Raw genomic sequence first — 24,540 nt, 5'->3', positions numbered from 1 at the left:
ACACACACACACACACACACACACACACACACACACACACACACACACACACACATATCATTTGTACTTTGACAAACATCACAAGTTTGGGCGCAGTTTGCAACAAGAACAAAGTTTATGCATTGCATTCGACCTAGAGTTTTGATTTTGTCTTGTTCTGGTTTACAGCGAAAGGTAGTACGAGGGCAGTTTGTCTAGCGATAGCTAGGATGTAGGATCTTCTCTCGCCCGATTTGCCCTTGGCTTTTTGGTTGGGGGGTTCGAAGAGGTGTTGGTCGTCGGGGTGGGACCAGAGTTGGGAGTCGGATTCGTGTTGACCGTTGATCATGAATTGGCCTGACGACAAGGTTGCGCAGCGGGAGAGGTTCGGGGGAAGGGGACGTTTGAATTCGATGGTGAGGTGGAGGGTGGGGTACCAGTGGGATTTGTGTGTGCCGGGGATGATCATGGGTGGAGAGGTGAACATATCTGCGAGGAAAGGGAGGAGGTTGGTGCCGGAGGAGAGGCGACCGGTGGAGACGAGGGAGGGGGAGAGGGAAGGGGAGGGTTGAGGGAGGAGGGAGTAGTAGGCACCGGCGGAGAGAGAGGAGGTGTGGCGCGTGAGACGGTCGTGTTTGGGGTCGTTGGAGATGGTGAGCATCTCGCCGAAGCCGAACGTCTTGCCGGAAGAGGCGAGGTTGCCGAACGGTCGGGGTGGTTCGCATTCTTCGGGTGGTGAGAGGGGGAACCGTGGTGCCCATTGGGATTCCTCGGTGATCGTATAGCCGTTCTTGCTCGGATCGTGGATGTCCTTGCCCTTCAACCCAGGCAACCTGGTTCGATCCGCACTCTCCTTCTGAACCTTGAAGTCCGTCATCAAGATCTGCGTCGTGATGCGCATCACACCATCCTGCCACAATTCAGCCTGCAGGTTCGAGAGACTCTTGCCGCGCTTCAGGACGGTGATCCTGACCTCGAAATCGGTCCACGTGACCGCCTGGATGTACGTCGCGGAGAGCAGCAGAGGGTCGTTGTGGGAGACGGACTTGATGTTGGTCGAGACGAGTTCGGGCGTTCGCATGAACGCGAGCACGGCGTTGAGGATGATGGAGAGCGAGTAGCCGCCTTGGGGCACGGAACCGATGCACCAAGTGGTGTCGATGCTGCCGAGGTAGGTGGCAGAGGTGGGGGTGATGGTGGATTCGTCGAGCCGTGACAGGACGGCGCTTTCGAGGCTCGGCATGATGGCGATTTGGTGAACGAGATGGTGGTGATGATGAAGTGGAAGGTTGTCCAGTGAAGTTCTTGTTCGACGTCGGGACAGAATGAGTCAACGATAGCCGGTATCCGGTCCCACTTTTCGGAAATGGCGTAAAAGCGAAACAGACGATGATCTCACATTCGCGTAACATTTTTGGAGATGCGGAAGTCGGAGATTGGTTTGAGCTGTCACACCAAAAAAAGTTGATGGTGCTCCTCCTCTTCTTCTTGTTACCTCATCTGCAACCTCTTTCTCGACGCTGCCCCCGGAAAGATACCTTGTCAACACGATAGGAGTACTGGGTTGAAGCCTCGTGATACGGTCCAAAAATGGCAACCGCATCCTCATCCACCGCAGCGCTCACAGCCGCAGAACAAGTCACCGACCTCCTCCCGCCCTCCCGAGTCGCACGCAACCTCGAACTCCACCTCGCCGCCGAATCCGGCGATCTTTCCCTCTTTAAATCCCTCCTCACCTACCCTGCGTCTCCTTCCGAGTCAGACGCCGGAGGCGTAGATGTATGGTACGAAGATCCCTCTTCCGCCAACTGGTCTGCACTCCATTTTGCTGCTGAACAGGGACATCTCGAAATCGTCCAACTGTTGCTACGAAATGGAGCGATATGGAATGCTGTCGATGCAAACGGCTTCACGGCTGCGCAGGTTGCGTGGAGCATGAACCATGAAAAGTGCTACAGGGCGATCTTCGAGGAGGGTGTTAGGCAAACGTTCCTCTTGAGCGCGCTACAGGGGGCGGCAAACGATGACGATGAAGATGGGGAGGAAGAGCCGGAAGCGAAGAGAACAAAGACAGAGGAAGGACCAACAGCCATCGTAGACGGGGAACGAATCACACTCAAACCAGAAGCGTCCGACGTAGCCAACGACACAGCTCGATACCTCACGACACCACTGAGCTTTGTCAAGGACAGCTTGGGACAGGTACGGTGTCTCGACGCAGACAAAAACATGGTCATGGCGCCGTGGGAGACCGACATCATGCAGCTCTCCGCTTCTCTTCTTTGTGACAATCAACCGCCATCCTTTTCCATCCTCAACATCGGATTCGGTCTCGGAATCATCGACAAGATCATCCAGACGTACAAGCCCGCTCGTCACGTCATCATCGAAGCGCACCCGGATGCGATCGCGTACGCACGTCAGCTCGGATTCGACAAGCTTCCCGGCGTGGAACTCTTTGAAGGACGATGGGAGGACTGGATCCGCGATTCCGACTCCGAAGACGACATCGCCCGCATGACTCAACTCGGAACCTTTGATGCGGTGTACTTCGACACCTACTCGCAGGACTACGCCGATTTAAAAAAATTCTTCGATGCGCTCCCCAACATCACCAACGGTCCCGATAGCAGGTTCAGCTTCTTCCACGGTCTAGGCGCGACGAACCAGTTCTTCTACGACGTCTACACACGCATCAGCGAGCTCGACCTCAAAGAGATCGGTCTCACCACGCAGTGGCACACCATGGAACCACAGGTCAAGGAGGAAGAGTGGGATGGTGTCAAGAGGAAGTACTGGGAGCTGACCAGGTATCACTGTCCCATTGCGATGTTTGATGTTTGGGATTAGGGGGGGCAATCGTCATCGGCTTGGCTGAAATACATGACTTCGACACCGAGGCTTTTCACGATGCCCATCTTGTTATCGCCGATCGAGGATGGTCGGTGCGTGCCGCGAAGGTCGGCTTTGACGCCGAGCGAGACGAGGCAGTGCGAGAGTCGTCCTTGCCAGAGGAGGCGGATGTCGGAGGTGGTCGAAATTCGCGCTTTGAGCACGCCGGTGATGGGGGAGAGGATGTTGTGCAGAGTGGAAGATGCTGTAGAAGATAGGGTCGGTGCAGGAGCAGGAGCTGGCGCAGGGGGACGCAAGAGGCCACCTGAACTTTCGACAGTGGCTCTGGCGAGCGGGGCTGCGGCGAGTACATCCGATGGTTCGCGAAGTGACAGTGCTGCCGCCTGACCCGACTTTGCTTGTGATGAAACACGTCTTTCCCCAACGTCGTCACCCAGTCCGCCCCTGCTCGAACCAGCGGCCTCCGGTGCTCCTGCTGGCGCCGGCGTCGGCAACGGCGGAGATCCCTTCCTCAACCAATACTCGGCTCCCACCGTCCACTCGCTCTCGTAACTGTACACGTTGAAATCGAACCTCGAACACACCACCACGTCCCTCGCCATTCTCGCCGCGTACGCCGTGCTCAGATGTCCCATCATGGGGTTCAACGTTGCCGTGATGACCGTGGGTGGTTGCGACGGTGTTGAGTGCTGATTCGTCGGCGGTGGGTGCGGTGAGGACTCTGTGTCGAAGGAAGGAGGGGTGATGATGGGGGGATGGTGCGGGGTGTCGGGGAGGGTGGAGAAGCGGATACCGGTGGAGAGCCCGGCGGATTTCTCGACAGTGGAGATGAACACTTCGGCTCCGGCGCTGAAGCGTCCGCGGAGGCCGCCGCCCGCGTCGGTGTCTTCGGCGTTGATGCTGGGTGTGGGAGGAATCGTAGTGCGTGGTGAGGGGATGGGTAAGTTCTCGGGTGAGGCATCGTTGACTGGCGGAGCGGTCGTGGTCGCGGCGGTATCTGTTGGACCTCCAAAGTTGTGCAGCACTCTGAACCCCCACAATGCATCGTCGATCGAGTAACTGTATTCCGTGAACCATCTTCCCGTATCCCTCTGCAATGTCAGCTGCAAATTGGTCGATCCAGGCGGACCCAGCCCGTACGTATCTTGAGCTGCTGCCGCTGCCGCTGCTGCTGTCGTCGCTGTTGCTGTTGTCCCCGCACCGCTGCTCGGTATTGTTGTGGAAGAGCTGAGGGAAGGGTTTGAGGAATCCATTCTGTCCATGCCGCTGCTCGTCGGTTTGCTCCCCATGCCGTACGCAGTTTGAGTCGCAATGTTCTGGATCGCGTTCAACGGGTACTTTGGAGGCGTCGAGACTGCGGTCACGATCAGCTGCCACGTCGGGCTGAACCTTTTTGTCCACAATGCGTCTAATCTCGCACTTGGAACGTGCATGCATCCATACACCAAGTACTCGCCTCCCCCTCCACCACCAGCACCATCGTTCTTCCCCTCAAGCTCTTCAGCAAACCGTTCTCCACCCAGCCAGTAGTACTCCTTCTCTTTTGCTATCGTCGGAGGCCTTGACTCGACGATCCGAAATCGTTCGATGATCTCCTTTAAACGAACATCTTTCGAGGTTCCGCCAAAATCGATGCGTCTGTCGGTGTGGGCGTAGATGTAGCCGATCCCGGCGCGAAGGTTGGGCAGCGCACCGAGGCGATGTGTGGTGAAGAAGGGAGGGGTGGGCGAGGCGGAGATGGAGAGCGAGAGGCCGGTGGGGACAGGGAAGTCGAGGAGCGCGGAGGAGGACGAGGTGAGATGGAGGTACGAGTTGTATTCGTTCCAGTTGGTCGAGTGGAAGTATTGGCGCAGGATGTGGGAGACAAAGTCGTGCATGGTGCGCGAACGGGCCGCGCGCGGGCGTTGAGAGGGAGGAAGGGTCGAAGTCGGGCGAGTGGTCGATGATGATGGTGATGGTGGAAGGTGCGTGTTGGACATCAAATTCAAGGGTCCAAATAGAAAAGGTTGCTACGGTCAATGCGGCAACTCGAACGCGACCGAGTCGACAACTTGCACACCGACGTCGCTCACACCTGCTCATACGATCCCTCTTCCACACACGGCACACGATGCAATCCACGACTGCACTTTAAATAGATATAAGCAAAGATTTCTATATCCTCGCGGCATTTGCTCACGACGCAGGCGGGACACTCCCCGCCAACGCATTCATACTCCCAAACGGATCCCTCACACTCCTGTTGACCTGCTTGTACCACCTCGTATAGTCCTTCTTCAACGCGTCCACTTCGGCATGCAGCGCCGCCACCTGTCCGGCCAACGTCATGAAGCTCTCGTGCTGAGCGTGGATCGCGTCCGAGATGGCCTGCGGCGTATACGTCTCCCTGTTGGACAGCGAAGCCAGGTGATGCTGGATCGTCTCCACCGTGCTCGAGTAGCGTGAGATGCGATCGCGATATTCGAGCGCCAGACCGGAGAAGAAGTGCTCGAGCCACTCGACGAACGATGCGCCGTCCGAAGCGCCTGCGCGCGGCTCCTTGGCATTCAGAATGATGGAATACAGCGTAGAGGTGGTGGTGCGATCGCGTTCGAGCAAGCGTCCTACGTCGTTCGATTGGTTCTCGTCTGTATCGAGCGTCGCGGAGAGCGACTTGAGTGCCGAATCGAGTTCGTGCCATTCGGCGGCGCACTTGCGGATCTCTTCACCAAAGTTTCGCGTCTTGAGCTCGTCGCGAAGCTGGGTTTGAGCGGAGATGTGCGAGTCGAGCTCCTCAATGAGCTTCTTGGCGTCTTCGGGGAGGTCGTTGAATCGCTCTTTCTGAAAGTACCCGAACCGCGAGAATGGTGATGCCGCTGCTGCAGAGTTGTTAAACTGCGGTTGAGACTGGAAGGATTGGAAAGTGTTGTTCGGCTGCTGCTGTTGCTGTGGTTGAGACGATCCGAAGGAGAACAGCGATGTGGATGGCGGCTGCTGCTGCTGCTGCTGTGCCGCTTGAGTAGACGAACCAAACAGCCCGCCGGTAGACGTGGACGCAGTGTTGTTGTTGTTACCACCAAACGAGAAGCCGCCGCCAGCAGCAGCCGGTGCACTAGGCTTGCTGCCAAAGAGACCACCGGTCGACGTCGAAGCGGTATTGTTCGAAGCACCGAATAGCCCGCCTCCAAAACCGGTCTGCTGTGTCTGTTGCTGCGGCTGCTGTTGTTGCTGCTGTTGAGTATTTGAATTGGACCCGAACAACCCGCCGCCGGTCGCTGGTGCAGCCGTCGTTGTGGCCGGTTTTGCCCCGAAGCTGAACCCTCCTGAAGCCGGAGCTGCTGTACCTGCGGTTGTAGTAGCTGTGCTTGCGGAAGCGTTGGACGCGGCAACACCGTCGAATGAAAATCCTCCCGATGCGCCAGAGAATGGTTTGTTGGCGGGAGGTTGTGAGAAGGAAAAGGACGCAGATCGACCTAGTGTCGACCCTGTAGACGGCGCGGCGGGAGTTGATCCGAACATCGTGTACGACGGTGGCTTCCGGTCGTGTTTGTCCCAGCACCTGGCGGGATAGCGATGGTAGCAACGACGAAGGCGATGACGATGATATACCGTGTCCTAGGTGGATGAGAAGGACAAACCTGCAAGCGATGAATATGAAATCCGTCAGAAAACACAACACGAAATCGGCATCATACGCGCTTTCCGCCTGCACAAACCGATCGGCGAGAGAAATCGGGCGATGGACAGAGACCCTTTGCGGACATCAGCACAGACCGGCATCAACTTGCGATGACTGTCCCTCATCCTTCTTTTTCCACCACGCCGCCACCACCACCGTCTACCAAAACAGTCACGACACTTGCAATGAGTATCAGCGCTGCTCGTTGCCGGCCAGCTTAGCGAACCAACGTAATGTCGACCGAAGTGGCTGCCTCGGCGGTCAAGAAGGAGGAGCAAGATGCCGTCGCCTCTTCCTCAAATTCGACCAACCATCTTCCTGCGTATCTGCCATCGACGACGAGCAAACCTGACGAACTACCGCGCGCATATTTGAACGGAACGCAGGACATGTTGAGCCTGTTTGGACTCATGCCCATCTACGACCGAGCCGTGCGTCCGTACAATCCCGATACGATCAAAGTAGAGACCGAAGCTTCTTCATCCACGATCGCTCTTGCAGGCAAAGGGCCATCGGGGACAGCGGCTGCAGCGGGTCCGTCGAGTGCTGTGCAAGCCGGAGCCACAGGATATGCTGCAACGGGAGCAGCGACAGCACACTCGGCAACCCAGGGTGCGACGCCGTCCACAAGTCAACAAGGTGTATCGCAAACGAGCGCGACACCTCGACCAAACACTGGCAGTGGGCCAGCCGCTGCACCCACCACCGGCCTTGCGAGTCATCCATCTCACGGAGCGTCTAGCACAGGACGGATCTCTACACCGGCGCTGCAACTCAACGGTGGACCGCCCACGTTTTCGCTGCACACGGATTCATCCGCCATCTTGGCCGCCTCTCCCGGCCAAATCGCTGCCGCAGCCTCGGCCGCACCTCCCGCTCGCAAACCAACCAAACCACCTGGAACGTATGCGCACTACGTCGACGATCTAGCGGGTCGAGTTCGACCTCCGCGCAAGAGCGCGCGTGCAGCAAAGGAAGCCAAGGGGACATCGCTGGTATCCATCCTGTTCAAACCCGAGTATACGCCGCAGCGAATCGTACCTTTCGACAGAGAGACGATGAAGAGTGCATTCAGTGTGGAGCCGGGTGTAGTGGAGGAGATCGACCAGGCCTTGTTGGAACCGGATGAGGAGGAGACGGTCAAGCCAAAGAAGAAGAAGAAAAAGCTCAAGCAGGAACAGCAGCAGCAGCCGAGAGCGGGCAATCAGGCGGGTTCGGTTCCTCCGTCGGATGCGAGGACGCCATATCGGAGGTGAGCCGAAACTGGGCGAGTTCATCGCTCGTTGTATTTGTATCTGTCATCATCCAATTCAAGTCATATGGTCACGACCGTGTTCGAGCCTGTCAAAGATCTGAAGCAAAACGTACGACTGTGATTCTGCACTGCTTGAAGTGGAACAATATGTAACTTCAGCTCCTCAAACGGCAATCCCCATCCTGGTGGTGATATCATCCACCGTCTTCCAGATCATCTGATGATCCTGATCATCCTTGCCATCGCCACTGGGAGGACCGCTGAAGTACGCCGCCACCTCATCCACACTCTTTCCCCTCCTGCCCGCACTCGCCAGACATCCCTGAACCACGTTGAACAGATGAGAGTTCTCCAACGCTGCCGCTACCCTTTCCTTATCGTTCAACTGCTTGTTGACCGCATTCTCGCTCTGGTGCGTTCCGGGTCGAACGCGAATGTCGACTTTGAATCGATCCGGGAGCGCGCGCAGCAGTCGAACGCGGAGGGAGAGGCCGATGAGCGTGGCCATGCTGCAGTGTGGGATGGTGGGGGTGAACTCGAGCAGGACATGCGGCAGTAGGGTTTCGTCGCCGTGCGAAACGGTGATGTGCGATGCGTTGACTACGGCGAGTTGTTCGAGTGTCAGTGGGTGTTCAGGGTCGGTGATGGATCGAATCAGATCGTAGATCTCTTGACTGTCGATTTGTTCATCTGAAGCGCTGGAATGTGTCTTGCCGTTGCCGTTGGCGTTGGACCCGGCCTCGGTCTCGGGCGAGGTGAGAGGGGTCACGCTTCGACGCGACATTGCCACATCGCCGTCCTGGTCTTGGTCGTCGTGGTCGGCTTCATCCAGCTCGGCTTCATCGTCTTCGTCAATGGTGGATCGAGTGGCACGTGCGAAAGAAGAGGCTAAATTGTTGCTTGAGCTGGTGCTAGCAGATCCGAGACCGGCGATGCTGGTGGAAGAAGAGGAGGAGGCTCGACCTGCTGACTGAGCCGACGAGTGAATCGAGTGGTCGCGCCACCACTCTGCGTTGGCGTTGGACGAGCTGCGTCGCTGAGCAGAGCTCAAGCTCGACTGGTACACGATGGGATTGGCGTTGTCCTTCTGATCCATTGCTGCGATCAATGTTGCGTAGAATTATCGGTGGTTGGTGGCGAAGGAGGTTGCTGAGCGTTGTGATTCGAGTCAAACCCTAAAAATCGAGAAAGGTGGAGGAGAAGAGCCAGCAATCGGGCTACCGTCTGCTACCCGATTCGACGGGACGCATCAATTTCTGAGAACGAGAAGAACCAGAAGAAGTGCCACGGCAGCCCGGCTGAACAGCTGCACGGCGTTAACTTAGCGAGCAGCGCACGTTGACATTTTGCATTAAAATCTCAACTTCTCCAAGCTTGCAGCCATGCCGGCAACTGCTCTGCAGTCGTGGCAGCTGACACAGACACAGAGCGCGAAAAGGGTCGGTGACAGGGTTCGGCAGCGCGGTTTGTGCGCGTGATGTTGGAATGCTACACTCTCTGCCATCTGTCTATCACTCCCACTCTTCGTCGATCAAGCTGTTTTGACGGTGACCTTTTCCATCCTTCATCGCATCGCATCGTCAAATACACGATTTCCTTCTTCTGACCATCAGAGCGTTTAGCACGTCAAATCGAGACCGGCGAAGGACTCGACTCAATCGTCTGCAACTCTCCTCCCCGCTTTTGTGTCAATCTTCGCTTCGTCGATTCTTTTCATTGACGCGACCGTCACATTGCCAAAGGACGACTCAGGAAACAAATCAGCATAGCTTCTCTAGCAACACTCGCAATCACGTCTCCTTGATCAGGTCAAGTCAAAGTTGGACCACCCAAAGCACCCCGAACTCATAGCCCTTTCGGAGGTTGCGACGGCACTTTCGGGGACGACCGACCATCGCTATCAGCGTCCACTAAGCCGCGCACTTTTCTGCATCACGGCCAATCCGAACCGACTGTTGCTTCTTTCGACCGCTTGACTAAACGAGCGTATCACGTCTTCGGAATGCTTCCGACCTCCCTTCGCTCTTGCCCGCCATGACTCATAACGAGTCTTCAGGGCCGTCCCCTTCACGTTCGACGGGGCATGTGCCGTCTGCTATTCCCACACCTGGACCGGCTGCTCCAATGCACGCAGCATCGCTTTCTCACGCTTCCACTTCAGCACACAACGCATCGGCTGCGCCGAACCCCACATCAGCCTCGGTACAGCCAGCAACGATATCAGCAGCACCGCACACTGCGCCGTCAATATCGGCAACCAGCTCCGACATCAAGGTGCTGCCATACCTCTTCGACGACGCACAGCTCGACGACGTGCTCGTCCTCGTCGTCGACATGCTCGTCAGGCTCACCGACCACAACGATTCGCTTCCACTCCATCCCTCCGCCCTTACACGTTTCCACTCGCGAGCTACACCCAACATCTCGCTCTCGGCCTACCTGCGTCGAATCGCAAAGTACACCTCAATCGAAAAGTGCTGCGTGCTCATCTTGCTCGTCTACATCGACCGCGTCTGCGAACGCCTCGAAGGCTTCACCATCTGCGGCTTGACCGTGCACCGTTTCATCTGCGCTGCCATCCTCTGCGCGTCCAAAGCGCTCTGCGACGCATTCAACACCAACGAGCACTACGCCAAAGTTGGAGGTATCAGTCTGCAGGAGATCAATCTGTTGGAGAAGGAGTTCCTGCAGATCATCGATTGGAGGCTGATCTGCGGGGGAGCAGAGTTGCAGCACTACTACGCGAGCTTGGTACGGAATCACAAGGACTATGTGCTGGATGAGCCAAAGCACGCGCAGCAGCAAGAGCGGGTCCCGACGGGGATGGACATTGACACTGTGGAGGGAGACGGGATTGGTAGCGCGAACGTCAACGCGAGTCCAGTTGGAAAAAGCGGGATTGCACCACCAGTATTGACGGGAGTGGCGGCGACCGCCCAAGCAGCAAGTACCCACGCTACGCCAGCGATAGGCACCAGTCAACACAGCTCTCCCTTTCCCATCAGCAGCAGCAACAGCAATAGCAGCACCAGCCACAGTCCCTTCACCCCTTCTTCCGCTCACATCAACGGAACTGGCGGCCTCGGCGCTGTTGTCCCGAGCAGCTCATCGTCTGGTAGCAGCGGTCGGCGAGCAGGAATCGCAGCATCGTCGCTGTCAACATCCACGAGTCCGACCTCTGCGATGCAAGTCGATCCCGCGACGGCCACGACTTTGCACCCAGCATCAGCAGGAACAGCGACGAGCAGACGGAGGAAAGACGAGCATCGCACACCTCCTTCTCCGCGGAGTCAGTCGCACACGTCCGGCACTGCACCCAGTGCCGGTGGCAGCATCGATGCGCTACATGGCAACGGTCACGCTTCGTCTGCGCATCTGCATTCCGCCGATGCGGCCAATGCGAACGTTGATGCTTTCAAACGCACGCGGTTCGATGGACCGCAACAATAGAGCAGCACCAGCTGTTTCTTGAGCCATCGCGAAACTCGCGGTACCTCTGTAACATTAGATCGCAATGAACACTGTACACTCGATCAACACTGTACACAAACCTTAAAAGACTGACGCCTCGGGACAAAATGCGGGGATCACGATCGACAAAGCCGTGTGGGCTGGCGAGAGTGCGGCCGCCTGCATGAATGGGCCTGACATAGTGCCGACGGTCATGTGTATCTGCTGCAAGGCGAGTTTAGCGATAATGACAGCACATGGACAGATGACGGATCGGAAGGGGCATACCGCGGTCATTGGCGATTGGCGGTTTCCGACTTTCTCGCCCGTACCGCGTGCATCAGAAGGCTAGAAACGTTCTGATCTCGAAGAAATCGAGCTTCGCAGGGCCCCTTCGCCTAAGTGCGAGGGTTGAGATCGGTGCCATTAAGGGACCCAAGCGTTCAATGGGTATCAGTGCGGCGGCTGGAGGCGGTGCGAGATCGCAAAATTTCATTTGCGTTGGTTGACCTCGGCTGGAAAGTGTTTCGCCGGCACCGGTTCGGATGGCGCTGATGAAGACATTTTAAGTCACATTGTCAGGTCTGCGGGCGCAGAAGCACTCGGACAATATTCCTGTCAGCCGGCATAGGGCTCCCTGTCCTACTCGCTCAGATCATCTTTGGGGACATCTCGTTCGTGAGGCTTGTTCTGGGTTGCTCGGACCGCAAGGGGTCAGAGTGGTGCCGGAGAAAGCTTGCCGCCGCAAATTCGTCATTGAATCATAAGGAGAGGCGGGGATCAAGTCTGAGACTTCGAACGTCGGCTCGAGCATGTGATGGCTCATGTGGTGTTTCATCAGACTACTCTTCTGCGGATAGCTATCTCGTGTACTGTATAAGTACCGTGGACAATGGATTCATCTAGAGAGTACCTTGTTCCGTTCACGCAAAACCTCCTTCTGAACTCGTTCCTCAACTGCTCCTTTCCAATTCATCACCAGACGTAGTCGACATGAAGACCATTCCTTTCGTTTCAGCGCTTATCGTTGTTCTCAGTGTCGTCACGGCGACGCCTCTGCTCAGCCTTCCCCGGCCCAGCTCGGATCCACCCATCACCACACCCAAATCCGTCCTCGACCGCGGTCTGGAATGTCAAACCGGCTCACCCTCGCGCCAAACGCGCCCCATCCTGCTCGTTCCAGGAACCGGCGTCACGGGTCAACAATCCTTCGCGTCCAACTGGATCCCGCTCTCGACGCTGCTCGGATACTCACCCTGCTGGATCTCTCCTCCGCCGTTCATGCTGAACGATTCGCAGATCAACTCGGAGTACATTGTGAATGCGGTGCACACGCTGTACTCCGGATCGGGTGGGAAGGTTCCGGTGGTGACGTGGTCGCAGGGCGGGTTGGCGGTGCAGTGGGCGCTGACGTTTTTCCCGAGCATCCGGGGAAAGGTGGATCGGTTGATGGCCTTCGCACCGGACTACAAGGGGACTGTAGAGGCAGGATTGCTGTCGACCTTTGGACTCGCGGCGGAATCCGTGTGGCAGCAACAGGCGGGTTCAGCCTTCTTGACCGCCTTGAAAAATGCCGGTGGTTTGACACGCATCGTTCCCACCACAAACCTCTACTCGTCAGTCGATGAGATCGTCCAACCGCAGTTTACAAACTCCCCCGTAGACTCGAGCTACCTGGATAACTCGATGAACGTTCAGATGCAGCAAATCTGCGGAGGTGGCTTCATCGTAGACCACGCGGGAAGTTTGACCTCGCAGTTCTCTTGGATGGTGGGGAGGTCGGCGTTGGGTTCAAAGACGGGTGAAGCGGTGAGTGGAGAGTTTGGAAAGCAGGATTGCAATGCTACCGCGGCGGAGCCGTTGTCGGCACAGCAAAAGTCGGATGCGGGTGGACTGCTGTTGGTCGCAGCGGGGAATTTGCTGGGTGGTCCCAAGGTCAAGTGCGAACCGGATCTGATGGAGTATGCCAGGAAGTATGCAACAGGCATGAAGACTTGTTCGGGTGTGATCATGTGAACGAAAGCGGATGGAGAAAATTTGTTGAGTCGGTCGCGTTGATACCGCGTCTATTGTTGCTCTTTGTTAGTCGATTTGTGCTGGATCTGGATTCGGATCGTGTTGAACTCGCACCGTGCTGGATGTCTTCTGTCGTTGGTATAGCCGTTCTTTTGTCTTCGTTAATGGATTCGTGTTCTTAATAGCTGCGGTGGGTCTGCTGGCAGCTTGTCCTCGATCGGAAGGCGGCACTCGACGCAAGAGTCTTACCAGCTCAAGTTTCTGCGTGAAGATAATGCGCGCTTCCCAGTCAAAAAGCAGCACGCTCGACAGAAACACGATCCAGTTGGCAGGTAGAAAAGCTCGATTGAAGCAGTCATGCTGCAACAAAGGTCGAAATTGACATCGAACAGAACTCGCTGTCAGCTCGGGAGGCCAGCAGTGTTACTATTTCAAGCAGCCTGCGCGGTCTCATCGCTATGATGATGCTTGACATCGACAAACTTGCGACCCATCTCCACGGCCTTGTCGAGGGGCTTGCTCATACCTCCCGCCAGCTTCTGCGTCATTCCGCCGCTCTGCGGAGCCGAAGGATGAGGTCGAGTAGGGGCCATCTTGCTGGCGCTCAGGAAGTCATCGACAGCCTTGGACTGTTCGTCGGCCGAAAGCTCTTTGCAGAGCCGAGGAAGTTGGTCGTTCTCCTCTTCCTACAAGCAGCAAAAGCGAAAGTGGATCAGTACGGAATCATCTGTATGCGCAAAGACTGGAGAAGATGACTCACTTCGGCGTGTTCGATGAACAGACGGCAAGCCTTGTCGACCTTTTGAGCGAAAACGTCGAGACCAGCACCCGAGATCTGATGCGTGTCGAGCTCGGACACGGCCTGCTTGACCTGTTGGTGATCGTCGCGATCCTTCTCGGCAGCCGAGGCCATGTTGAAGCGCTCCATGAGCTTGTAGATCGATAGCTCTTCAGCGTCGGAGTGGACGGCGGCTTCGTGGATGATCGTGTTGACGATGGCCTCGCAGTGGCCGTGGTCACCGGCCTTGTAGGCATCGTGGAAGCGTTTGTGAAGGTCACGAATGTTGTCGTGATCGACCTGGAGGGCGAGTGCGGGGAAAATTGGAGAAACAATCAGTAAAGCGTGGAGATCGAGAGGACAGATTGACAGGAGCTTACCTTGATCTCGTCCAGCAGATTCTTTTTGCCGGTCATCGTGGAGGCAGCAGCGGCAAAGGCGCGAGTGGAGAGTGCGACTGGAGAGGCGACAAGCAGAGGTGCGAGGCGGGAGGAACGAAGTAGAGGCTGAGTAGTGCGAGCGGCAAAGATTCGTAGCGAAGCCATTTGATAGTTAGATGAGGCCGGATGGAGATTCGCGAGAAGAAGGGGGATATCGAAAGCGATGCAGAAGGACCGACTCTTTATAGCATTGAGACAGACCTTGCAAAAGGCTCAGCCTCGCCCTGCTCTCGCTCTCTGTCACGGTGCTCGCAGCTTCTGTCGGCTCGTTCCGCCTATAGAAGGCAGAGCTGAGCTTCAGCCATCGAGCAGCACTGCAGAGGAGCAGCAGCAGTAGCGGGGGCACGAGAATACCGGCTGATCCGACGTGACCAGCTTTGCTGCTTCGCTGATGCCGTGCTTCGAACCAATCAGAGCTCTCGTCTTTGCAATGACACTAGGGTGACTGGACCCAATGATGACAAGGCGTCGGCTGCAGATCCGACAGCTTCAAGTCATCCTCCGCATGTTGCAACGCGGGGCTACGAGAAGCAGTCGGTGCAGCTGTCAGGTGTCCAATTCTGCTGAAAAAGTGAATCATCGCACGCATGCAAAGAGGCGTCTCTGTGAATAGTGGCGCTCTCAGTCACGTTGCTTCTCGAATCGGCGCACGGATGCCTGGTGCATTCTGGGGCAACAAAGATCGTTCGGAATAAGCTTCGAAAGGGTGACCTTCTACCCGACCGCCAGAGCTACGACTCCTCGAAGAGTGATGGATGGTTCGGTTGGGAGTCAGCTGCGCATGCCGGATACCGAATGGACAAAAAGGGGGAAAAAGGCGAGGTAAATGGTGTGTCAAAATAACACTTCTTTTTGGCTCACAGACACTGTTCATTAGCTTAGGGTTTGCAAGGAACGCTCGAGCAGCTCAAGCACGAGTGATGATCCGTAGATGCACGACCAGTAAGAGGAGGGTGAATGAGGTCGAAACGAAGGCATTGTCCATGTCTATGTCGAAATCTATGATGATGAAAGTATCTGCTGATCTCATTTCTCTACAGCGGGAAGGATGCCGACGCTGACACCGAGCCGTGCCAGCCCTTCTTTACGGCGTGTCTCCCATTCGTCCGTCTCCCAGTAAGCTTTCGACATCCACGCTTCGTCTTCGGTTCCCTTTCGTTCGCTTTCCGTGCGGAACTGTCGGAGGAGCGCCGCTTTCTTGATCAGCTTGGCGTCGACCTTGTTCGAAACAGTCTTGCGTCCCGTTTTGTTCCGGTATGCTTCTCGTTCCTGTTCGAGATACTTGACTCGTAGGGCCTCTGCCTTGTCCCAATTTGACTTTGTAGGTGGTAGAGTGCCGTAGCCGGAAGTGGCGATCATCAGCCAAGGAGGGATGGTTCTTCGACCCGCTTTGCAGACGTATCGAGAGATGGATGTGCAGTACAATGTCTCTCCAGATTGCAGTTTTTCCGTCATCGCATCACCGTCCTTGGGTTTCTGAGCAGAAGATTTGACCGGCGAGACGAAACGTCCGACGACATAGACCCACTTGTCATCCCACGCTTCTACGCTCATCCTGATGGTATACTTTGCCAACATAGGCACTTCGCGATGGAAGTTGAAGCCTGAGCCGCCAAGCGCGATCCATCCACCATCGTAGTACATCTTAAGGAAGCGTGGTCCGTTGTGTGCCAGTCGGGTGACGTCGAGTGACTTGGAGTAGGACGAGTTGGAAAGGTGGCCGTTCCAGTCACACTCGTCGAGAGTGGCTACAAAGGAGTGGGACGACGTGTCGAGAAATATATCACGGTCGAGCGGGAGGCGTGACAGTTTCAGTTGGGGCTTGATCGAAGGGTGGGTAAGTGAGGTGGATTTCGACGACGAAAACGTGCGGGCGAGAAGCACGGATCTGAAAGCGGGATAGAGCACGCGGATGTGCCAGGCAAATGGCGTGGAGCGGATGTTGGCGATAAAGAGAAGACCAAGCAGGAGACGAAGCCAGACAGGTGGATTGATGCGGATGGGTTCGAGGAAGATGGCTTTGAGGGTCGATTGTCCCCATGGTGTGAGCAGCATGCCGAGGGCGCCGAGGGGTGCTGCTACGGATGTCACGCTAAGCGCCGAAGAGCGTTTCGACGCGGATGAGGCAGTCATGCTGTTGATGGCGCGATCAGGGAAGGGGGTGAAAAAGGAGGATCGAACGTGAAGTGGTTGCACAGCAACCACCTTGTTATATGTGCTGGTTGTCGCGGTGAAGGCAGAAGAAGAAGAAGATACGTGGTGGTGACCGGAGTGTCCACTTTTTCGTTCCAAAAAACTGTCGCGAAGCTGCAAACAAGGGTCCACGGAACAAATGCGTCGCGTGGTCCTCACAAAGAACAACAGCCCGGTGCAGCGCGATGATGAGTCGTGCCGGCATCCGGCAACCCACTTATTTCCGATCCGGTCACGATTCCCTGGAAGTTTTTCATTTTTCCCCAACAACAATCAACGAAAATTCTCCGAAGTGCTTACATTGTTTGCCAAGCGAACTTTGTAGTTGATTCTGTTTCGTCCGCGGACCAGTTCTGCCTTCCAACGTTGCTCGGGCTGTAGCGACAAGACAGGACATCATCTCGGGATTCGGCACGCTCACGTCGCTCCCAACATTGTCTGCGCGCGATTCGCTATCGTGCTCGGCTCTGATCCGTGCTACATCGTCGCCTGCACTTGCCTGTCAGAATCATTACCGGCACAATAATCACAATGTGAATCACCGAATGCATGGTTCGGATCAATCGATGCTGCGTTCGGATCTGCCGACTCGACAACCTCAAGCAAGACGCAGTCAGCTCAGGCTGTAGCCGAGCTGTCAATTGCAGCAAGTGCCACAATCGTACACAGACCGCTTTCATGCTCTTGCTGGATCTGATGTTTGCGACTTTGACATTCCGAGTTTCTGTGTCTACAATGCAGTACTCCGTGTCGTACGCACACAACAATCCTCACATTTCTGCCTGGTGCGACAACCTGTCCACATCATTCATGCTTGTGCTTTTTGATAGCGTCTCAAAATAGCCTTGCCGGCGTACCAAGCCAACAGAATGGCAGCAAAGCCGCCGACGATGCAAGCACCGATGATCCCAGAGGCATCGTTAGCCTGCTGCCAAAAGAGCCACCATCGACCCTCGAGACCGCCATCGTGGCTGTCACTCTGCTTAGCAGCTGCCCTGGCGCATCGATCGCAGTTCTCGCCGATGAGACCCATGAGGGTGATGATGGAAATGGCGAATGCTAGCAAGATGGAGAGCAGCGTGAGGAGGTGAGACAAGTTGGAGGATGTGCCGTGATCGTTGCGGTGGAGATCCTGATCGTCTGTTTCTACATTCGCGTGATCGTCCTTCTGCTTGCTGTCATCTGTCGTCTCGATCTTTTCATCTCTTGCCCCTGCGACGTATGGTGGTGGCGACCGTTGTGAAGAAGGATCCTCCAAGAAACGCAGCCGCTTTAGCCAAGCAAGTCTTTTTGATGGACCAGATTCCTTGCTTACAGGAGCGAGAAGCTCACCAGGGGCATAGGCATTGATCATGAGCACCGAATCAAGGCTGTCGACCAGAGTCATGCCGGCGGTGAAAAGCAGTGCCAACAGGACGATGCTGGCGTCCGATCGGGTGGTACCATTTTCTGGAAAGATAGCCTGATCCGCGTCGAGAGAAGTGTCCTGCACCTGCGTGTTGGTTGCGCCTGCTATACCGAGCAGCGCGATGGAAGAGGCAGTATCGAATCCAAGTCCAAACAGGACACCGATGGGGTACAGTTTGTATGGACGGTCGACGAGACGGAACAGCGGATAAGCGAGACGAGTGAAGATGCCTCTGAAACGGTGGTCTTGGTTCTGTTGCTGCTCTTTGTCTGCGAGTTCGGCTGAAGTAGCGGTCTTGAGCAGATCCGAGGTGGGCTCTATACGGTCTGGCTCGCCGGACGGAGTGCGATGATTGCGCGATGCTCTGATGCTCTGATAGAGCAGGACGGAGTTCACGATGGCAAAGAGAAACAGCGTGGATCCAGAGACGGCTGCACCGACGATGCCGCCGACCGAGCTGACCTTACCCAAACGGTCCACGATGCCAAGGCTGATCGCGATGGCGCAGATCACGGCGATGACAATGGTCGAGTGACCGAGCGAGAACCAAAGGCCACACGTCACAGGTCTCCGTGGTCGAAGCGACGCACCCGAGCCCGTGTCACCAGTGGTGTAGCTGAGAGAGACGATGCGACGAGTGGCATTGTCTATGACTGAGATATGATCAGCATCGAGCGCGTGACGCAGACCAAGTGTCCACGCCAGCAAGGACAGAGTCAGGAATCGGGTACGATGGCGAAACACGATGGCAGCTACCACCCAGAGCAGAGCGTTGACAGCGAGCTCCGCTGCGATGAGCAAAATGCATCTGAGCAGCAGCGTCGGACGCTTGGTCGGTCTTCCTCGCCATCTCGTCCCCAACATGGCTTTTGCTGCGTTGATGATACCGAGCATCTTGATCGGTGTGAGGGTGGGGGGAGTGGTGAGTTGGACAAAGCGCGATAACAAAAAGAAACCAACCAGAAAAAAAAGGCGGACCCTTGATCGGAGTCCCATCCGCTGTTCGGCTTCTCGACCGCGTTCTGCTGCACCTCTGTCACTCCTGACAGACAGCGGCATCTAGAACGGACAATGTGTTCGCTGCAAGATCGGATCTGATGCCGAAATCTTGCCCATCCGTCTAGGAAATTGTCTTCGTGGTCACAAGGTGATCTTGTGAAGTCTAGCTCGCTCGAGCACTGATTCGCCCGTCAGAGTTGGGCGATAAGCGTGGTCGACTCCTTGACGGACTACGCCGAGATGTGAGGAGCCAAACCGGATTCGACTCGTCAGTGGTGTCAACTACGAGCTAATCCTGGTCAGCTCGCATTACCGCTGCTCGAAACGGCTGAAGATGCACGGTGCGGAACCTTCTGCTTCTGCTCGTTGGCCTTGTCAGCGGTCCTGCCTTTGATAATGGCAATGTGCGCCCGCTCAACGTTGTCGATACCTTCCTCCTTGTATTCGGTCCGTTCAGGACGAGCATCAGCTCTCGCTACTCTCAGATCCTGCTCCCTCAAGGCGTCTGCGTAGGCCTCGGTTTGAGACTTGTCTTTGTGCCGAGCGTTGCCATGTTGAATACATATCGGTCTACATTCGCAGCGGGTGTCTTGGCGTGCGAGAGCGGTCTGAACGGAGTCGTCTATCCTGTTGTCTTTCAACACCTCGAACCACGCATTGGGTTCAAGTAGACCACCCGAACACTTGCTTTGATCGTTTCTGCAACTCAGTCCGTCGCTGTGGTACTGAGATGTCGACGCGGTTTGACTTGTAATTCACTGTCGTTCATCGACACGATCGCCTTCACGGAGGTGCCCATGCTTATCTTTCATCTTGCTGCATTCTCGGCATTGATGCGTCTGCTCGATCCCCTCTGATCCATCCGTGTCTACAGCCAGAACAAGGTGCACGACCTTCCGACGTCGTTGCTTGCCTATTTGAAACCACTTCTCAATGCAATCACTTTGTTCGAAAGATTGTGCACGAATTTTGCCTGCAGACACGAATGGATGCATCAACATGTTTGTCATCGCCTCAATCTTTGCGGCTATCGCAACTTTTGGTTGGCTCAGCGTAGACAGCGTACCCAAGCTTGTCGTCTTTTGCGTGCTCAGCGGAGCGTTCTCCGGCAGCTTCGATTTGCTTCAAGGCCCTATAGTAGCAAATCGACCCAAGGCGAGCCGCATCTTTGAGCACGCCTGGGCGTGTTCTGTCTGTTTGCCGCTGTTGGCGTGCTAATCGGAAGCACAGTCACCGGTATTCTCATTGATGAAGCCAAGAGCGGCTTCTGGCCTGCTTAGTTCTTCTATGGAAGCCCGATCGTCAGGTCCGGCATCTTCAATGCTCTCACGAGATACCTCTGCGCCCCTGCTGACGTGCCTGTCAAGGCTTGGCGAAAGGATGTTGCAACGAAGGAAACTTTCCGTCACAAACACGGTCACGCTTTCCACGAAGCTCGCAGAATTGGCAATCAGCCTGATGTAGAGCGTCTACTGCAGGCTTATCTCGACGCATGAGGCGCGCTTCCATCACTCGCATTGTAGAGATCGATAACGAAAGAATGCGATTGAGACCGGACCATGCAAGGATTGTACAAAGCTGCCGAGAACGAAGGTGATCCGTGACAAGACGAAGGCGACAGGGAATTTGAAGGAGACTAGGCGACGGCTGCGAGCGCAGCGCCAAACTTGCCGTAGATGGGACTGATACTTCTCGAGAGACCCGAGTTGAGTCGATCGTGACCATGGGAATGCATCGTCAAAGTAAAAGCATACGCGACTGCACCCGCGATTGTGATTGCTTGCGATGTCGGTGCTCTGTACAGCATCTTCTTCGGTGGCTTGACAGCGACGGGTGTTGTGACGGAGCTGGTCAACACAGCGGCGTCCGGCTGAATGACGGGAGCTGTGACACCCGGCAAGAGACTCTGCACGCTTCGACCGAGTACGAAAGCGAAGACCTGAAGTGCGACGGCAGACTGATCGAGCGAGAAGGCGGCTGCTCCGGCGATCGACCCCGCCAGCAATGATTCTGCGAACGAGTTGCTCTTGATCCCCGCAATGCGACCATCGTTGCGCTTTCGGATCGAGCCGAGCGTCATGACGATGGCGGTGTAGGTGGCTGCTACCATGCCGTTGTGGAAGGCGTGCTGCATCACGGCTTTGGCGACACCTTTGGCGGCGGTTCTGAGCTTCTGAAGGCTGTTGACGTTGCCGTAGATGATGAGCATCACGATCGAATGCGAGAGTCGCAAACGAACAGATGTGTCAACCGCATTCTTGGTTGCAAGGAACGTTTGGATGACGATAGGGTTCTTGAGCGCTTGTCTGTAGTGCAGCGAGACTTCTTTGAGCACCGGTGGGAGGTAGATGTCGGGAAGGAGGATGCTTTGCGACTTGGTGAGTCTCATGATGAAGAGGCGCTGCGATCCAGATGTGGGCAGGTAGGAATGGCTGTGGAGGAATGATGGTAGCGGCAGCAAAAGCTGTGGAGAGGGAAGCGGGATTGATACGTTTGGGATCGAGGGAGTGCGAGCTTCATATACTCTTCATGACCAGGCTTGCCAATTCCATGCAGGCTTCTACAAAAAGAGACTAGCTGGTGCATAAGCGAGGTGGACCGAGCAATTCTGTTCCGGACGATGGGGCGTTATCAAGGCTGAACACTACGAGAGGAGGTGGGGGCCACGGGTTGGACGACGCCCGTCCAGCTTAGGCAAGAATGCCAGCCTGGGCAAGACACGGTCGCATGATAGGAAGTGAAGCTTCTGCGGCTCTCCAGCCATTGCTGCCCCGTGGCGAGGCAGGAAAGACGAAATCGCACAAGACTTTCCACCACCGACGTGCTGGTGTTTCATCTCTTTGAGCGAGCAGAGGCTGCAAGTCGATTGGAAGATTCGCCACAAACGAGGCGAGAACTCGGCAAAGGCCAAGGATCCACGTTGCGCATGGGCGATCGATCAACCTTGCGGCTCGCTGGGTTGCTGTGCGCCGAGCGGGGGTTTGTCATGAACAGACCGCGGCTGGCCTAGGAGAGGGCGCTACTGTCTACCCGAGATTAGTCTGGATTCAAAGACGCTAACCCCCACACACTTCCCAAAACGGACCTAGAACAAGCTCTGTGGAGGCGGAAGGGCGGCAGGCCCTCTCGCGAACTGTCAGATCGTTTTGACGCTAGCGTTGGGACAGAGATGGCAGCTCGAGAGCCGCACAGCAAGGTCTCGACGATAAATTCCCAGGCGTATTGAGCTAGTCGCTTTTAGCGCGTCGCGGTGGTTTCAGAAATTCATACTTGCGCCATTCAGCCCCACTTATCTCATCTGCTACTGCAGCCGCTTGGGCAGAGAACGCCATTTGCCGAGCCGCTTCGGCAGAGAACATCGTCTAGGCGAAGTCTTAGTTTCTGAGACCAGCATCTCCGGTTGCGCTTGCGCGGACGAGCGGCACGCTACAGCTCTTCCGTTGGAGGAGCATCCTCACAAGTCTACATTTCGAGGTGCAACAGTGGCAGATCGATCAAAATGGCAAAGATCCTATTCCGATACCAAGCACGTCGACGATGGGGGGCAAGGAGCGTGTTCCTGTAAGGGGAGCGTCGCGGTGAGCATGTGCTGATCCGGGATCCGCGCATAAGCGCGCATTGAAATTTCTTGACAGCTGACGCGAATTCGTCGCATTCCAGGCAATCGATCAGTCTTAGGTGCTTCAACATCCAGCAGCGCCACCAGCGCCGCCACGTCATCTGTGTATGAACTGTCAAATCTCGTTTGATGGCGGAGCTGAGTACCCACGCCAGAATCAATCGGCTAAGCCCTAGACGCCGCGTTTCGTTGGGATGCCAACGCGGCGGTGGCTTGTGTCAAACAGCCTCTGAGAAGAGTCGAGAGCTTCTTCTTGCTCGTAAGCATGCCACTTGCGTCAAAACCTACATAGGTAACAGGCAATCTTGTTCTTGGCCGACTCGCTTGATCTTGCAATGTTCCGCATCTCTTGCACCACGTGAAGCATTCTCCGACCAAGTCGCCCTGCCTGCCTTTCCTGAGCAAAGCAACTGTCTCGGATCGAATATGGTTGCACAAGCTCGCCGATTCGCAAAGTTGCACAGACTGGTCTCGATCGCGCCCTCGCTGTATCTTATCTTGACAGACAGAACAGGTAGCAGCTCATACAACCGACCGCAGATCCGTCTCCCTTATCATGAGGCCGTTGATTTGACTGAAGAAGTCATCGTCTCACCGCTTTTCATTCGCTCATTCTATTGTCCGTTAACTTCTGCTCTGTGCCTGTTTTCCGCACCCAAGGCAGAACTGGTCTGTAAAGACGGAGCCTCGATCGACCTCATTGACGCCGGACAAGATCGTTTCAGGAAACCGTCAACCATTCGACCTTGGAATCACGTAGACGGTGGTGCTAACCCGGTAATGTTCAACAGCTTGATTACTTTCGAGCAGCTTGCTCGAGCAGTACAAGCGTGCTTGTGTTTCGAACAATCAGAATCAGCTTGCGGGATAGAACTTAGCATCAGCAACGCAGCTTGATCTCACTGCGCGGCAGCATGTCAGGTGGTTGGGACGCCGCCAGCCACCATCAGCACACCGCACCTGACTGATCCATCTGTGAAGCCGATAGCACTTGCCACAATCATGGAGTACATCGAGCAGACACGCGCAGTTCTTGCTTTTGATGTCGTGGACAGGACTGTTGCCGCTTTTGCAGATGAGCAACTCAGCCACGTAGCTGAACGCACAGACGTTCTCTACTGACCTCGAGCTCCATGATGATCCACACTATCACAGCTTCAATTGTATCTAGGAGGGCTCCCACTGTATGCACGAACATTGGCTTCTCTCTGGTTGACCGCTGTCACTGGGTCTAGGAAGCGAGTCTCGCACCCGCATATCCCTGTACTTGCGTATTGCCGTCTTCACTGTTACCAGCCAAAAGCTTGTTTTGGGCTGAGTTGGCCACACGCATGTACGTAGTTGGATCGCTTGCCGCAGCAATTTCCAAGATACCATCACCGTTCATGCTTATGTACGCTCATTATTAGTTGTTCCGAGTTGATTTTTGTCTTTGCCACACCCCCTGCCTTCTTCAGACAACCTTGACACCGTGCAAGCCCTTTCAACATGCATGTACTTCATTGTGGGGTTGACAACATCGCTTCAGTCTATCGTCTCACCAACGCAATCCAGACTGATCATGCCTTCAGACAAGGACAGCCTTGCCACCTCTTCCAAGGCCTTGTGCTATTTGTTCCTCCAACATTGGTCAGATAACAACCTCTCAAGCCCCAAATGGCCCAGCTTTCCATCACAACATTGTCACTGCCAGCATTGTTGAAATCGGCCAAGCCATTTCACCTTCCAGCATGATTGTGTCTTTTGATGAAGATTACGGTCCTTGCAAGTTCTTGCACCATTCCTTGTTGGAAGCCTCTGCAGCCATGCATGCTTAGGGTTAGGGTTAGGGTTTAGGGTTTAGGGTTAGGGTTAGGGTTAGGGTTAGGGTTAGGGTTAGGGTTAGGGTTAGG

General features: G+C 55.6%; 12 protein-coding genes across 12 annotated transcripts; 4 read left to right on the top strand and 8 right to left on the bottom strand.

Moving 5' to 3' along the window:
• Positions 1-133: 133 nt before the first annotated feature.
• On the bottom strand, positions 134-1,222 carry PHSY_004408 (hypothetical protein; the record flags this gene model as incomplete). The annotated part of the gene is made up of 1 exon (XM_012335021.1): positions 134-1,222. The coding sequence occupies one exon, from the start codon at positions 1,220-1,222 to the stop codon at positions 134-136; it is 1,089 nt and encodes a 362-aa protein (XP_012190411.1).
• A 347-nt stretch (positions 1,223-1,569) lies between these two features.
• PHSY_004407 (Ankyrin repeat protein) lies at positions 1,570-2,829 on the top strand (the record flags this gene model as incomplete). Its single annotated transcript, XM_012335020.1, has 1 exon — positions 1,570-2,829. The coding sequence occupies one exon, from the start codon at positions 1,570-1,572 to the stop codon at positions 2,827-2,829; it is 1,260 nt and encodes a 419-aa protein (XP_012190410.1).
• Positions 2,830-2,884: 55 nt separating this feature from the next.
• Positions 2,885-4,709, bottom strand: PHSY_004406 (hypothetical protein; the record flags this gene model as incomplete). The annotated part of the gene is made up of 2 exons (XM_012335019.1): positions 2,885-3,076; positions 3,366-4,709. The coding sequence occupies 2 exons, from the start codon at positions 4,707-4,709 to the stop codon at positions 2,885-2,887; spliced, it is 1,536 nt and encodes a 511-aa protein (XP_012190409.1).
• Positions 4,710-5,007: 298 nt separating this feature from the next.
• Positions 5,008-6,330, bottom strand: PHSY_004405 (hypothetical protein; the record flags this gene model as incomplete). The annotated part of the gene is made up of 1 exon (XM_012335018.1): positions 5,008-6,330. One exon carries the CDS (start codon positions 6,328-6,330, stop codon positions 5,008-5,010), a length of 1,323 nt encoding a protein of 440 aa, XP_012190408.1.
• A 393-nt stretch (positions 6,331-6,723) lies between these two features.
• PHSY_004404 (hypothetical protein) lies at positions 6,724-7,746 on the top strand (the record flags this gene model as incomplete). The annotated part of the gene is made up of 1 exon (XM_012335017.1): positions 6,724-7,746. The coding sequence occupies one exon, from the start codon at positions 6,724-6,726 to the stop codon at positions 7,744-7,746; it is 1,023 nt and encodes a 340-aa protein (XP_012190407.1).
• A 162-nt stretch (positions 7,747-7,908) lies between these two features.
• Positions 7,909-8,841, bottom strand: PHSY_004403 (protein FAM96B; the record flags this gene model as incomplete). The annotated part of the gene is made up of 1 exon (XM_012335016.1): positions 7,909-8,841. One exon carries the CDS (start codon positions 8,839-8,841, stop codon positions 7,909-7,911), a length of 933 nt encoding a protein of 310 aa, XP_012190406.1.
• Positions 8,842-9,869: 1,028 nt separating this feature from the next.
• Positions 9,870-11,195, top strand: PHSY_004402 (hypothetical protein; the record flags this gene model as incomplete). The annotated part of the gene is made up of 1 exon (XM_012335015.1): positions 9,870-11,195. The coding sequence occupies one exon, from the start codon at positions 9,870-9,872 to the stop codon at positions 11,193-11,195; it is 1,326 nt and encodes a 441-aa protein (XP_012190405.1).
• Positions 11,196-12,188: 993 nt separating this feature from the next.
• Positions 12,189-13,211, top strand: PHSY_004401 (hypothetical protein; the record flags this gene model as incomplete). Its single annotated transcript, XM_012335014.1, has 1 exon — positions 12,189-13,211. One exon carries the CDS (start codon positions 12,189-12,191, stop codon positions 13,209-13,211), a length of 1,023 nt encoding a protein of 340 aa, XP_012190404.1.
• Positions 13,212-13,277: 66 nt separating this feature from the next.
• Positions 13,278-14,405, bottom strand: PHSY_004400 (hypothetical protein; the record flags this gene model as incomplete). Its single annotated transcript, XM_012335013.1, has 4 exons — positions 13,278-13,571; positions 13,685-13,897; positions 13,972-14,289; positions 14,370-14,405. The coding sequence occupies 4 exons, from the start codon at positions 14,403-14,405 to the stop codon at positions 13,278-13,280; spliced, it is 861 nt and encodes a 286-aa protein (XP_012190403.1).
• Positions 14,406-15,455: 1,050 nt separating this feature from the next.
• Positions 15,456-16,562, bottom strand: PHSY_004399 (hypothetical protein; the record flags this gene model as incomplete). Its single annotated transcript, XM_012335012.1, has 1 exon — positions 15,456-16,562. One exon carries the CDS (start codon positions 16,560-16,562, stop codon positions 15,456-15,458), a length of 1,107 nt encoding a protein of 368 aa, XP_012190402.1.
• An 868-nt stretch (positions 16,563-17,430) lies between these two features.
• PHSY_004398 (hypothetical protein) lies at positions 17,431-19,026 on the bottom strand (the record flags this gene model as incomplete). The annotated part of the gene is made up of 1 exon (XM_012335011.1): positions 17,431-19,026. The coding sequence occupies one exon, from the start codon at positions 19,024-19,026 to the stop codon at positions 17,431-17,433; it is 1,596 nt and encodes a 531-aa protein (XP_012190401.1).
• Positions 19,027-20,665: 1,639 nt separating this feature from the next.
• On the bottom strand, positions 20,666-23,846 carry PHSY_004397 (hypothetical protein; the record flags this gene model as incomplete). The annotated part of the gene is made up of 2 exons (XM_012335010.1): positions 20,666-21,493; positions 23,772-23,846. 2 exons carry the CDS (start codon positions 23,844-23,846, stop codon positions 20,666-20,668), a joined length of 903 nt encoding a protein of 300 aa, XP_012190400.1.
• Between the last annotated feature and the right edge of the window lie 694 nt (positions 23,847-24,540).

Source organism: Pseudozyma hubeiensis, assembly GCF_000403515.1.
Source record: "Pseudozyma hubeiensis SY62 DNA, scaffold: PHS45, whole genome shotgun sequence".
NCBI classification, from domain to species: domain Eukaryota; kingdom Fungi; phylum Basidiomycota; class Ustilaginomycetes; order Ustilaginales; family Ustilaginaceae; genus Pseudozyma; species Pseudozyma hubeiensis.
The sequence above is the reverse complement of the archived record's forward strand: the minus strand, read 5'-3'. Positions and strand labels throughout refer to the sequence as shown.